The sequence below is a fragment of the Xenopus tropicalis genome, chromosome 1 (genome assembly GCF_000004195.4).
Source record: "Xenopus tropicalis strain Nigerian chromosome 1, UCB_Xtro_10.0, whole genome shotgun sequence".
NCBI classification, from domain to species: Eukaryota; Metazoa; Chordata; class Amphibia; order Anura; family Pipidae; genus Xenopus; species Xenopus tropicalis.
This window is the reverse complement of record NC_030677.2, coordinates 101,168,672-101,181,710: the sequence shown is the minus strand read 5'-3', so window position 1 is coordinate 101,181,710 and position 13,039 is coordinate 101,168,672. Positions and strand designations below refer to the sequence as shown.

Below are 13,039 nucleotides of genomic sequence, written 5' to 3'. Positions count from 1 at the left end.
ACAGAGATCTAAAGTGGCAAAATATTGTTTTCATTCTGATTCTGTATTCTTTCTGTGATGGAAACAAAAAACTGATATAACAATGAGAATCTGATATAACAGTAATTGCTGCAATAATGTTTGAAATCCAGGAAGGCTGGCCCTTGGCTAAACAAAAAAGAAAAAATTTCCTGTGAGAAGTAGTCCATGGGAAGTTAGCATTAGATGGCATAGACGAGGCATTGGAAATGGAGGAAAATTTACATAACCATTATCTGTAATATTCTAGATGTTAAGTAATGTAAGGCAGGAAAAAAAAAGAAAATACATACTGTAGTACGGTATATGCCTTGTAGCACATCTTTCATTCATTTGTAATCTGAAGCAAAAGAGTGCACACTTCTTTTAACATTACATACACTCTTGCACTCTTATTATTTTAAAATCAGGGGTACCCTACCCAAAATTTTCTCATAGCAGGATATACATTTTACAGCCACATAATAGACTACATTTGGCCCATAATAATATATATATAACATTTACTTCTCCTTCTGTTATTGTTGAGTTAGTAGTTCTTTCACTGTAATATTATTTCCAGCAGAGTTATATAAAATATAATTCAAACTTTCCAATATTTGACTGGGCATCAGGCCGGAATGGCAATGTGTGGGTTCTTGAGATGGGCTGCTGTAGCATGCCATAGACCATCATCTGTTTCAGCCTCTGTGTACTTGAAATGCCAGGACCTATTTTGAATCCCAGCTGGGCATGAGTGAATTTCGACAGTGTTATTAATGTTCTAATGCCTTATCAGTATATTCACAGTAGCTGGATTAAAGCCTTTTGCTATTTTCCAATAATTTAATGTAAGGACTTATTGATTGGTCAATTTGAGGAAGGTGGACAATCAATGTATATATATATATACCAATAAAATATTTTACTATCAAACCCTAAATGACAGGGGTTTTAAATGCACAACGTGAGCATACAGTGATCCTATTATATAGTCTACCGGCATTATACTTTGTCAGTGTTCGTGGGAGTTGCAGTTCAGCCTTAGTAGGTTCCTCGGTTTTCTTTTTTTATTTCTTGATTCTTTTTGTATGTTGTGTCTCTCTCTCCATCTAACCCTTCCCTTGTATTCTTTATCTCTAATTTTAAACACATTTCCTTTAATTTTCTATGTATTTGTGTTGGGCAATCACATAGTACACTGGTAGTGACATCATCAGTGGGATGTGAGTGCGGCATCTCTCTTTTCTGTATATACTTCAAATATATACCTTACCCGGGCACCATTGACTCCTATAAGACGTGAGTGCCGGCTTTTCTTTGCATATTGGTATATATATATGTAAAAAATGCTGATGCACACCAGGACAATTTAATCAAAAAAAGATACTTATTTTATTTAGATTGATGTTTTGGTCCTCACCCGGGACCTTTATCCTATATGATATACAGGACCTCTATCCTGTATTATGATAAAGGTCCCGGGTGAGGACTGAAACGTCGATCTAAATAAAATAAGTATCTTTTTTTGATTAAATTTTCCTGGTGTGCATCAGCATTTTTTATATATTTACATTGTTTATCTGATTTGCACCCAGGTTGTAATCCCTATAAGTGTGTGCCTCAGCCTTTTTCTATATATATATATATATATATATATATATATATATTCCACATCTGTGGCACCCTCAGTTGAGTTTCTTATTTATATATTAAATTTAGCAGACTGAAAGGTCCATTTTCCACTTAAACTGGTTAGTTGTTAATAATAATAATAATAATAATAATAATAATAAAGATGTTAATAAAGAGATCCTTGAGAATGGTGAGATATATAATTTTTGGCAGACCCTTGGAAAAAAAACCTTGAAATATGATATAACTGTGAAATGTAATATAGAGTTTGTTTGTGGCTATGCTATTATAACAGAAAACATATTTTAGAAGATAAGATACTGCTACATAATATAGGATGTGTTGCTGAGGACAGAATAAAGTAAGTAGATACAGTACAGGATTATACTATACATTTATTGATCTTTTTTTCTGTTTTTTTACTTGCATATTGCCATTAGATGTATCAGTTGAAACCCAAACGTAATATTTACCATATTAAAATTCCAGTAAACAGAGACATAAACATTTGTGAAAGTATGCTTTTTATTGTTGTTTAAAAAGTCCTATTGAACAGAAGATATGTGTGTTATGCTGCAGACATTCAGCCACACGATGTGTCTATTTCAAAAGTATCTGATTTTAACACTTAATGGACACAGAAGAAATAAACAGAACATATTTTTAATTTTATAGAGTTGTTGATGATAAAAATACATGTACAATTAGAATTTTGTTTAAACGAGTGTTAATCCAGGCTTTTTAAACAGTAAGAAGAATATAACAAGGACTTTTGAGAAATGTAAAGTGCATTAACACTGTGATAACTTAACACCTTTAGATACGAAGGCAGAAGAACCTTCTTGCTGGATCATGCATGAATACAAGCTGTCTTTGTTGATATCTTTTGATGACAGGGTCAAGTAGCTGCTCATGCTAAAAGTGTTGTCTGACTCCCGGACAGGGTTACTGGTTGAGACTCCATCTTGAAGTGTTGTGCCGTCTTTAAGCCAATTCACATTGACCAGGCTTACTGCCAGTTTACTGATGTGGCAAGTCAAAGTGGAGCTGTCCTTACTTTCATTATCTTCAGTGTATGGTGGAAACACCAGAAGGGCAGGTTCAGGAAATTTGTCCACTTAGAAGGAAAGACAGAGAAACAATAACGTCAAAAATATAGAAATCTTATTTGTCACACAGAGTTCTAAAACCATGCTGAATTTATAATTTCTTAAAATGATACACTTTTAAATCCATGAAATGAAGAGTGTTATGTGTACAGATATATCATATGCCGCATATCATATGCTTCTTGTAAATACAAAACATGTATATATGTTTATGTTATATATTATATATGTGCAACTGATACATACAAGAATTCAGTATTGCAAGGTCTTTAATACAATATAAATCAAGACCTGTCACACGGGTAGTGATCTATACTATTTAAAAAAATGACTCGATAATTGTATTAGATTTGTATCAATTCTTAAATACATAAATGATACACAATATACTGATCTATGCATCTAAAGTCTGGGATATATAAAGAATATTGCATTCTCAGTAAGATGTAATAAAATCTACAAAATACTTTTTACTAGCTGTATAGTTATGATTTAATAGCCATATAGTTAATCTATATTTATGCATCTGTGTAAAACACAATACATATAGGGGCAGACATCAAAATGCGAGTTTAGAGCTTAAAATAGCCATGTTCTATTTATTCCTATCGGATTGTTAGAAGTGTATTTATCAAATGGGGATCTCTAACTTTCACCCATTGATAAATACACCTCTAAAAATACCATAGGAATAAATAGAATGGGGGTGAATTTTTATGTATTAAGCTCTGAACGCACATTTTGATAAATCTCCCCCTTAGCCATGACTTTTTGCAAAATAGGAGTTAAGTCTAACCCTATAATGTCAAATCTCACATTTTAATTTCCTAATATTATGTTGTCCTTTTAAAGGTCCTATGAACTTTTTGTGTGAATTTACATTATTCAGAAAGTTACAACAAGCTTTGTGGGATTTCAGATAAACATAAAAATAAGGGTTCTAAGGAATCAACTTTAATTCTAAATGTCCAGGTAATAGTGAGGTTGAATTAAAATGTAAAAAAAAAAATGTCAAAGAATGCTGCTTTGAAAAATTACTAAAAGCAAATAAAAATAACAACATGTGCGGTATAATAGACTGCCTTGTATCATGCCATCACTTAAAAGCTTTAAACACTGATTTTTATTTCTTACCTGTAACAATAAGTTTGCTGCTTTGACTGAAGACAAACACACATTGTCACTAGACATTGTTTCCTGTCTCATAACCCCTACTACAATCAGTTTTCAAGGGTGCTTGGGAACAAAGCATTACCAGACTTAACACAAGTTCTAATTCATACCATGACATTTATAGTTTTAAATATTGATTTTCGAGAACTAAAAGGTTAAAAAGTATGTTTCATAAAATAGATTAATAATGATACATTGTATTTGTAGATAATGATTAAAAGCAGAGCTAAAATGCAGGTATAACATAGTACTATAATGAATGTGGAAATTAGTGGCATTAAAGAATTAAAAGAGTAATTTGTATAGAGTTTACATGTACGGTACTTATAATAAAGGGTTACAACTTTGCTTCTATCTGATTAATATTTCCCACAGTCGGGGGCTCCAGTGAAAGAAAATATTTCTAGAAACCGTTCCAAGTTTTAACCAACAATATGGAAAATATTCTCTTCCCAGAGCAAATATAACATACAGTTATTGCTATTTTTCCCCATTCAATAAACTCACTGCTAATGTGTACACACAAAAATTAAATTAAAAAATGTACAAAATATTGTTGATTTGTAAAGAATTTGTTATTTTTTGGATAATTGCTAAAAATATAAATGGGGACTGTTATGCAATTGAATATATACATTACATTCTTACCTGTAACAATGAGTTTGCTCCTTTCACTGAAAACCCACACAACAGCCTATTGTGTATTGGATGCCACCTAAAATCCCTTACCTCCTAGCTTGTATAATGAAATTAATGACTAATTGGAAATTAGCTTTTTTTTATAACTAAAGATGTGTAAAAACAATTTTGGCTAAAATCTTTAACCAAATAAAGATAACCATTTCTAAAATTGACAAGATACTGGTGTATGTTTTATAAAATACATGCCTATATTGTGTATTGGAGATTACATTTTCTATTGTAAGGTAATGGCCTTGATTGAAGAGACTTTTTTAACTTCACATATAATTTGAGATTTACAAATTTAAGATATAGTATCAAAGTATGCTAATTTATAAACATATATACATCTATATACACTTGTGATTGTCAAAATCTTACCTGTAACAATCAGTTTGCTACTTTGGCTGAAGACATACACAATGAGTCCATATCTATGTGTTACTAAACAAATAAGCTATGCTTGCAAGAACCCAAGCCACAAAGTATGTGTTATGTTTCTAGCCTGTGAGACCTATTCCATCCATTCTAGGTCTCAGTGAGCTAAATGTACCATAGTTAATTGCCCTTTAGGGGTTATATATTTGTGGGGTGGAGGTTGTAATGTGGAACAGCAGCACTACAGGCCATGGATCTGTACCTCTGTAACAGTATTTTCTTAACTACCTAATATAAAAATTATACATCATTATACGCAGACAGTTATAAGGAAATCAGCTATTAACATTTAAGGAATGTGTGCTTCATCTGCTGAGAACAGTGTGTTCTTCATTTGGTGCATTACTAGATAAATACAAAAATGATTTTGGAATATTTTGTATGAAATTGCATAGCTGTAGGTATTTTGGAGTGCATGCCAGTCAGAACATATATTTGAATATTATATTACAATATCAATACTGATTAATACTATGCACAAGGATAAAATAAGAAACTGTACAGATATATGCATGCATATACAGTATGCTGAATAATTGAAAGAAGGCTACTGAATAAAATTTTTGCTTACCTGTGACAATCAGTTTGCTACTTTGACTGATGACAAACACAGTGCTCTCTTTGATATCCTGGCTTGTATTAAATTCAGTTACTTCTCATATACTTAAACATCATTTTATTTCTCTAAATTGCAAAAATATTTTGTATTTCTGTACAGGTATTTATATGTTGAAAACATTCAGTTTTCTTAATTCAACTTTTCATTTTCATACAGATTTAATAAATCTGTGGATTAATACAGGGGCATAACAACTCTTGATATTCACTGTGTGTGTTATCCTTGATAAAGGTCCCCAAGTGGGACTGAAACGTTGGAATTTTCAGCACGATGGTGGAATAAAAAGCATTATTATTATTTTAGACATATGGAGTGTTGGTCCTTTATCATTTATATATAAAATCTTTGACCGTGCACCCACAGTTGACAAGAGTATTGAGTGCAGGCTTTATCTTGTGAAAAAAAAAAATATATATATTTTTTAAATGTCTTATTTACAGACCTTAGAGGGCCCTAAAATTATTTTGATGTGAAGTCTAGTAACATGTGGTTATGCCAGTGAGTAATTACCTTTTATAACCTATGTTCTGTCTATTTACCGGTAGTATGTTTACCATCAAGGAGTAACTGATAATTGTGGTTTACTAAAGCTTTGTCTTCTAAGCATGCGACCAACTATAGTAACATTTACAAAAGATTAAGGATTTATACAGTAAAGTAACTCGTACACCCTCACCTCAGCTAGTCTCTCCATAGTTTTGCAGTGCCCTGTACTGGTTTTCCTTTTATCTTTCAAATTGCTCTTTTAGTATCTCCTACAATGGAGTATACCCTTCTCTCTTACATCTCACTTTTGGAATTACTCAAGGTTTGGCCTAGATCTCTTATTATTTTCTCTCTAAACTTCCTCCTTTGAAAACTAATTCATATGCTTTCCACTACAATCTATATGATGATAATTAAAAATTAAATTTATTTCTCCTCTTAACTTGGGTCCCAATGAAATAAATTAAACCTCTCTAAGACAGAAATGGTTCTCTTCCCACCAACACCTAGAACATCCCAGAAGACTCTATAAATGAGTCCATCATCATTTCCAGTACCCCAATCCATCAGGATTTCTATGATGAGCTATGTCCCAGCACCACAGTTCTTCAGCATCTATGGTCTCCCGAATCTCTCCTTCACCCAGCATCCCTCAGTCCTCCCCTCTCCAGGTCATCATCATCTTCTATCTGTCCTCAGCATCTTTCTTTTAATACCCTGCCATAGACAATACTGAGAATTGCCTCTGCTAAAACACACATAGAGAAAATTATCAGTAAATGATCAGCATTGTCTATATGATGATAATACTCAAATTTATTTCTCCTCTTAACTTGGGTCCCAATGTAATAATACATTAAACCTCTCTAAGACAGAAATGGTTCTCTTCCCACCAACACCTAGAACATCCCAGAAGACTCTATAAATGAGTCCATCATCATTTCCAGTACCCCAATCCATCAGGATTTCTATGATGAGCTATGTCCCAGCACCACAGTTCTTCAGCATCTATGGTCTCCCGAATCTCTCCTTCACCCAGCATCCCTCAGTCCTCCCCTCTCCAGGTCATCATCATCTTCTATCTGTCCTCAGCATCTTTCTTTTAATACCCTGCCATAGACAATACTGAGAATTGCCTCTGCTAAAACACACATAGAGAAAATTATCAGTAAATGATCAGCATTGTCTATATGATGATAATACTCAAATTTATTTCTCCTCTTAACTTGGGTCCCAATGTAATAATACATTAAACCTCTCTAAGACAGAAATGGTTCTCTTCCCACCAACACCTAGATCATCCCAGAAGTGTCTAGTTTTAACAATTTCACTATCACACCATCTCCCCAGATGCAATGTATTTGGGTTTTCCTTGATTCTGCCCTGTTCTTTATTTCTCCCACGTTCGATCAATAACTATATCACCTAATTAATATATCCAAACAAAATTATTTATTCACCCAAAATTCTGATTGACTCTCTTATATCACATATTGTTTGCTGTAACTGTCTGTTAATTTACCTACCACTTCAGAGACTGTTACCTCTCCAGTGCAGCCAGGTTCATACACCTTGACAACTGCTTCTCCTCTTCCATGCCACTCTGCCAGTACACTGGCTTCCATTATCTTTCAGAATAAAATGTAAACTAATTATGCTAACATTCAAAGTAGTTGAGAACTCTGCTCCACCCTACATTTCTGTACTTCTCTCCATGAACTTACCTTACTGTCCTTAATTTTCTTTACTGATTTGCTTCTGAAGTCCTTACACATTACTTCCTTTTATGCATACATTCAAGACTTTACTTCCATTTGACTTCCTCCATCTGGCCTAGCATGCCTTCAGTATACCCTACATGCCACTTCTACATGCAGTGCTCAGTGCTCACACTTATGCCTCATTCCTCTTTTTTCTTTTTTCTCATATTCCTATTCTTCTGTTTGATTACCTTTTCCCCAAAAGAAGGGGAGTATAGAATCCACAGCATATAAAAAAAAAAAATGTAACATTTTGAATAGATTACAATTTTATAACATTCTACAACAGTGCTGTCCAACTGGCGGCCCGTGACCCCCCTCTGTGTGGCCCCCCACCTGTCTGGCTGCTTTGATGGCTTAACTTTGTGTTAGCTTTAAATGGTATCAGTACTGTGATTAACTGGCCCCCTGCATGGTTCTCACCTCAGATTCAGGCTGTAATCCCCCTGTATTGTTTAAAAATGTAATCCCCTGTACTGTACACACCTTTTAATCTCTGCATTGTTTACCCCCTGCATTGTTCACACCTCAGGCTCAGGCTGTAATCATACATATTGTTCTCCTGTTCACACCTCAGATGCCTACCCTGCCTGTGTGTGCCATACTCTGTCTGCCCTATGCTGCCTGTGTGTGCCATACCCTCCCTGACCTATGCTGCCTGTGTGTAGGCAGCATGGGGTAGGCAGAGTATGGCACACACAGGCAGCATAGGGCAGGGAGGGTATGGCACACACAGGCAGCATAGGTCAGGGAGGATATGGCACACACAGGCAGCATAGGGCAGACAGAGTATGGCACACAGGCAGCATAGGGCATGCAGAGCGCTGCCTGTGTGTGCCTTACTCTGCCTACCCTATGCTGCCTGTGGGAGGTGAACCTGGCAGGGGTTTGTTTTGGGAGTTTGTTAGCAGTTTGAAATAGCAATTAAATGGTCCCTAAGGTGTGTAATGATATGCTGGGGGTTGCTGTGCTATGCACAGGGGAGGAGGAGGCATATGGATTTAAGGGTACGTCTTAATATGACATAATATAATTCTTTCACATATGAATGATGGTTGATATCCCTGCAGTGAGAACGAAGCAGTTGGGTTTTTGTTGCACTACCACCATTGTGATAAAATGGGTTTGGTTTGAAGTGGGTTTGGTTTAAAGGGTGAGTGGTCAAGATTGGCTTCCATTAGCGGCCCTCCACCATGTATGCGAGAGAAATTGCGACGCTCGGCCCAGCCGAAGTTGGACAGCACTGTTCTATAATATCAAATACTAAATGACAATATGGCAGAGTATGCTGGAGATAACAGATGTCTGGGTAATAGATCCCATAACTGTGGGGATATATAGAAAGGTACAGAGAGTAAGTTCAATGTTATTGATGTTTTTATATTAAAAAAAAAAACATTTTATCCATTGCACACCTTTATTTTAGATGTTCTATGGGAAGTACCAAATGAATCAAAGTTTATGAGGAAACACTTAGGTATTGTGGAAGCTTCATGCCATGGGAGGTCATATGCATAGGGTAGAACTCACACATTTAATTCTTTTAGGGAATGGGGCTCCTTGTTGCGACAGGGCAGCTTCAGCATTACACATTTTCACTAGAATTTCTCAGCTTAGTTGTTTAGCTTGTGAATAATGCTTTGGTACTGCTACTACTGGTCACTGGTGCATGTGGGTTCAGCTACAATGATTACAGCTGGTGGACTCTGTAATCTTTCATCTGTAAAAAGACTAACAACATGGGGTTATTGGCAGCCACCTTTGTAAATCACAAAGGATCCAACCCTGTTACAAATTCAGAACAGGATTTCAGCCCTGAATTGTAATAGTACTAGTCACAGCTAATACCTTTGGCTAATGGATGCTATTTGGTAAGCATGCCTATTTAGTCTGCATGTAGGATTCAGATAGGAGGACCTACGACTGAATATGTGTAATGGGTGGATGAGGGTAATCAGATGACCACTTTCACTATTTTCCTGTAGCTATGCTGCACCTATATTATTATTATTATAAAACACATGTATACATTGCTAACATATTCCACAGCTCTGTACAATAGAAGAATGTATATATACAAAACATATAGATTACACAAAAATACTGATAATCAATACATGCCTCTCTGCCTTTAGTATGAGTGCAACATCAAAACATACAAACTAAAATTTTGCCAGCATCAGTATTTTCTTTTAGAAGGTTACATGCCAGGTAGAAGAACTTTGCTAAGATGGCATTTTAAAGTCTATAATCCACTTTTGCTTATCAGTAAAAATAATATTCTTCCTGGTTCTGTTTTAAGTACAAATAATCGGTTGGAGAGGAATCATTATTTTACTATGTAAGACTTTAACTATGTAAGGGGTGGGTTTCATGCATCTCTTTTTTTCTTTCTCTCTACAGCCTACAAAACAATATCTTAGCATCTCTTTTTCTGTCCCTGAGCACTAATCTATGAATAACTCCCCTGGTCTATCACGCTAGCTCCATTAGCATCTCCTTTTATTTGTCACACAGCAGATCTTCACTCTGTTCATTCTGTCACTCTGTAACACCAGTCTATAAATGAGTCCATTATCATTTCCAGTACCCCAATCCATCAGGATTTCTATGAAGAGCTATGTCCCAGCACCACAGTTCTTCAGCATCTATGGTCTCCCGAATCTCTCCTTCACCCAGCATCCCTCAGTCCTCCCCTCTCCAGGTCATCATCATCTTCTATCTGTCCTCAGAATCTTTCTTTTAATACCCTGCCATAGACAATACTGAGAATTGCCTCTGCTAAAACACACGTAGAGAAAATTATCAGTAAATGATCAGCATTGTCTATATGATGACAATACTCAAATTTATTTCTCCTCTTAACTTGGGTCCCAATGTAATAATAAATGAAACCTCTCTAAGACAGAAATGGTTCTCTTCCCACCAACACCTAGAACATCCCAGAAGTGTCTAGTTTTAACAATTTCACTATCACACCATCTCCCCAGATGCAATGTCTTTGGGTTTTCCTTGATTCTGCCCTGCTCTTTATTTCTCCCACATTCGATCAATAACTATATCACCTAATTAATATATCCAAACAAAAGAATTTCTTCACCCAAAATTCTGATTGACTCTTATATCACATATTGTTTGCTGTAACTGTCTGTTAATTTACCTACCACTTCAGAGACTGTTACCTCTCCAGTGCATAATAAATGCTGCAGCCAGGTTCATACACCTTGACAACTGCTTCTCCTCTTCCATGCCACTCTGCCAGTACACTGGCTTCCATTATCTTTCAGAATAAAATGTAAACTAATTATGCTAACATTCAAAGTAGTTGAGAACTCTGCTCCGCCCTACATTTCTGTACTTCTCTCCATGAAATTATCAGTAAATGATCAGCATTGTCTATTTTAGTAGCCACTACAAGTAGTTGCTATTACTAGCTCTGTGTGTCTTCACCCTTATTCATTACCGATTGTCTTGTTTTACTTATCTTGTTTTCCTTTATAGATGCTGCAAAATGCCATGTGTTAACTGACCAAATGTTTTTTCCTACCATTTTCAATGTATTTTTATTTTTAATCAGGGTTGTTGTTGCCCCCCCCAACTAGTTAAAAACCAAGCACAGGGGCATAAAACATGGTTATCTGCTACCCCCTGGTTATAAACTTCTCCCTAGACATTGCAACAAATCCAACAGTTGAAAAAGTTTGCTCATCCTGTGTTCATGATCCTGTGCTTATCAAGTGTTTTTTTGGTAAAGGGGATCTAGTGCAGATACTGGGCACCACTCAGACCTGTGCTTTTGGGGGTAAAATTTCAACCTTTATTGGCTGTGTTCAGTCCAGGAGGTCAGATGGGTTGTGACTGTAACCAAAGAAAATATTGACAGGTTTAGTTAAAACAGACACATCTGTTATGGGGTCCAGTATTTCACCTGACTATTTGGTACAAACTAGCTAAGGCTGGAGCTAGTAATAAAAATATTTCCTATAAACGTTGCCACACTGAATAAAACATTACCCCCCATTTGTAATAAAAGGCACTAAGTAGCAGTAACCTATAGCCATGTGTGTGATTCATTCTTGTTAATGTGTTTTTGTCAGGCTCTTTATCACTGTGGAAACCTGGAACACTCCAAAACCATTTCACACAGTAATAATGAGCAGTGTCTGCTGTCTCTGCCTTCTTAATGATAAACTGATACTCAGTGGCTGCACTGTTAATGGTGGCAGTATAACGGTCAGTAGATATCCCTGGGCCATATCTAGGAGAGGTGAATGAATGGTGATGAGATATAATCAGCTGTGGTACATTCCCTGGTATCTGCTTTAGAAGAAGCACCTGGTCACCATCCTTAGCTCCAATGTCACAGGTAAATGTTGCCCTCTCACCAGAATTAACCATGTTATTTTAAGGAGTCAGAAATGTCTGAGATTCTGTGTCTGAAAATAAATGTAAATACAACATTAAGCATAAATTACATTATGGGTATAAACTATTTATATAAAGTACATATAGGCTTAATTGTAATTTACTTGAAATCCATAGCAATACAAAATAGAAAGGCAGGAATGGACTCATAGCTACAGTATAGGTCTGCTCTACAGTGAAGTTATTCCATTCAAGATATGTATATAAATCAAAAGAGAAAATCTAAATTCTCAATTTACCTATGCAAACGAATAACGAATGGTCACCATCCTTAGCTCCAATGTCACAGGTAAATGTTGCCCTCTCACCAGAATTAACCATGTTATTTGAAGGAGTCAGAAATGTCTGAGATTCTGTGTCTGAAAATAAATGTAAATACAACATTAAGCATAAATTACATTATGGGTATAAACTATTTATATAAAGTACATATAGGCTTAATTGTAATTTACTTGAAATCCATAGCAATACAAAATAGAAAGGCAGGAATGGACTCATAGCTACAGTATAGGTCTGCTCTACAGTGAAGTTATTCCATTCAAGATATGTATATAAATCAAAAGAGAAAATCTAAATTCTCAATTTACCTATGCAAACGAATAACGAATGGTCACCATCCTTAGCTCCAATGTCACAGGTAAATGTTGCCCTCTCACCAGAATTAACCATGTTATTTGAAGGAGTCAGAAATGTCTGAGATTCTGTGTCTGAAAATA

The 13,039-nt window shown here is 35.5% G+C and overlaps 1 protein-coding gene across 1 annotated transcript; it reads right to left on the bottom strand.

The window, feature by feature from the left end:
* Positions 1-2,139: 2,139 nt before the first annotated feature.
* Positions 2,140-12,473, bottom strand: LOC100491733 (immunoglobulin lambda-1 light chain). Its single transcript, XM_031904904.1, is given in 4 exon segments — positions 2,140-2,749; positions 5,605-5,652; positions 12,026-12,334; positions 12,428-12,473. Coding segments are annotated over 4 exon segments (729 nt in total). The 3' UTR covers positions 2,140-2,423.
* Between the last annotated feature and the right edge of the window lie 566 nt (positions 12,474-13,039).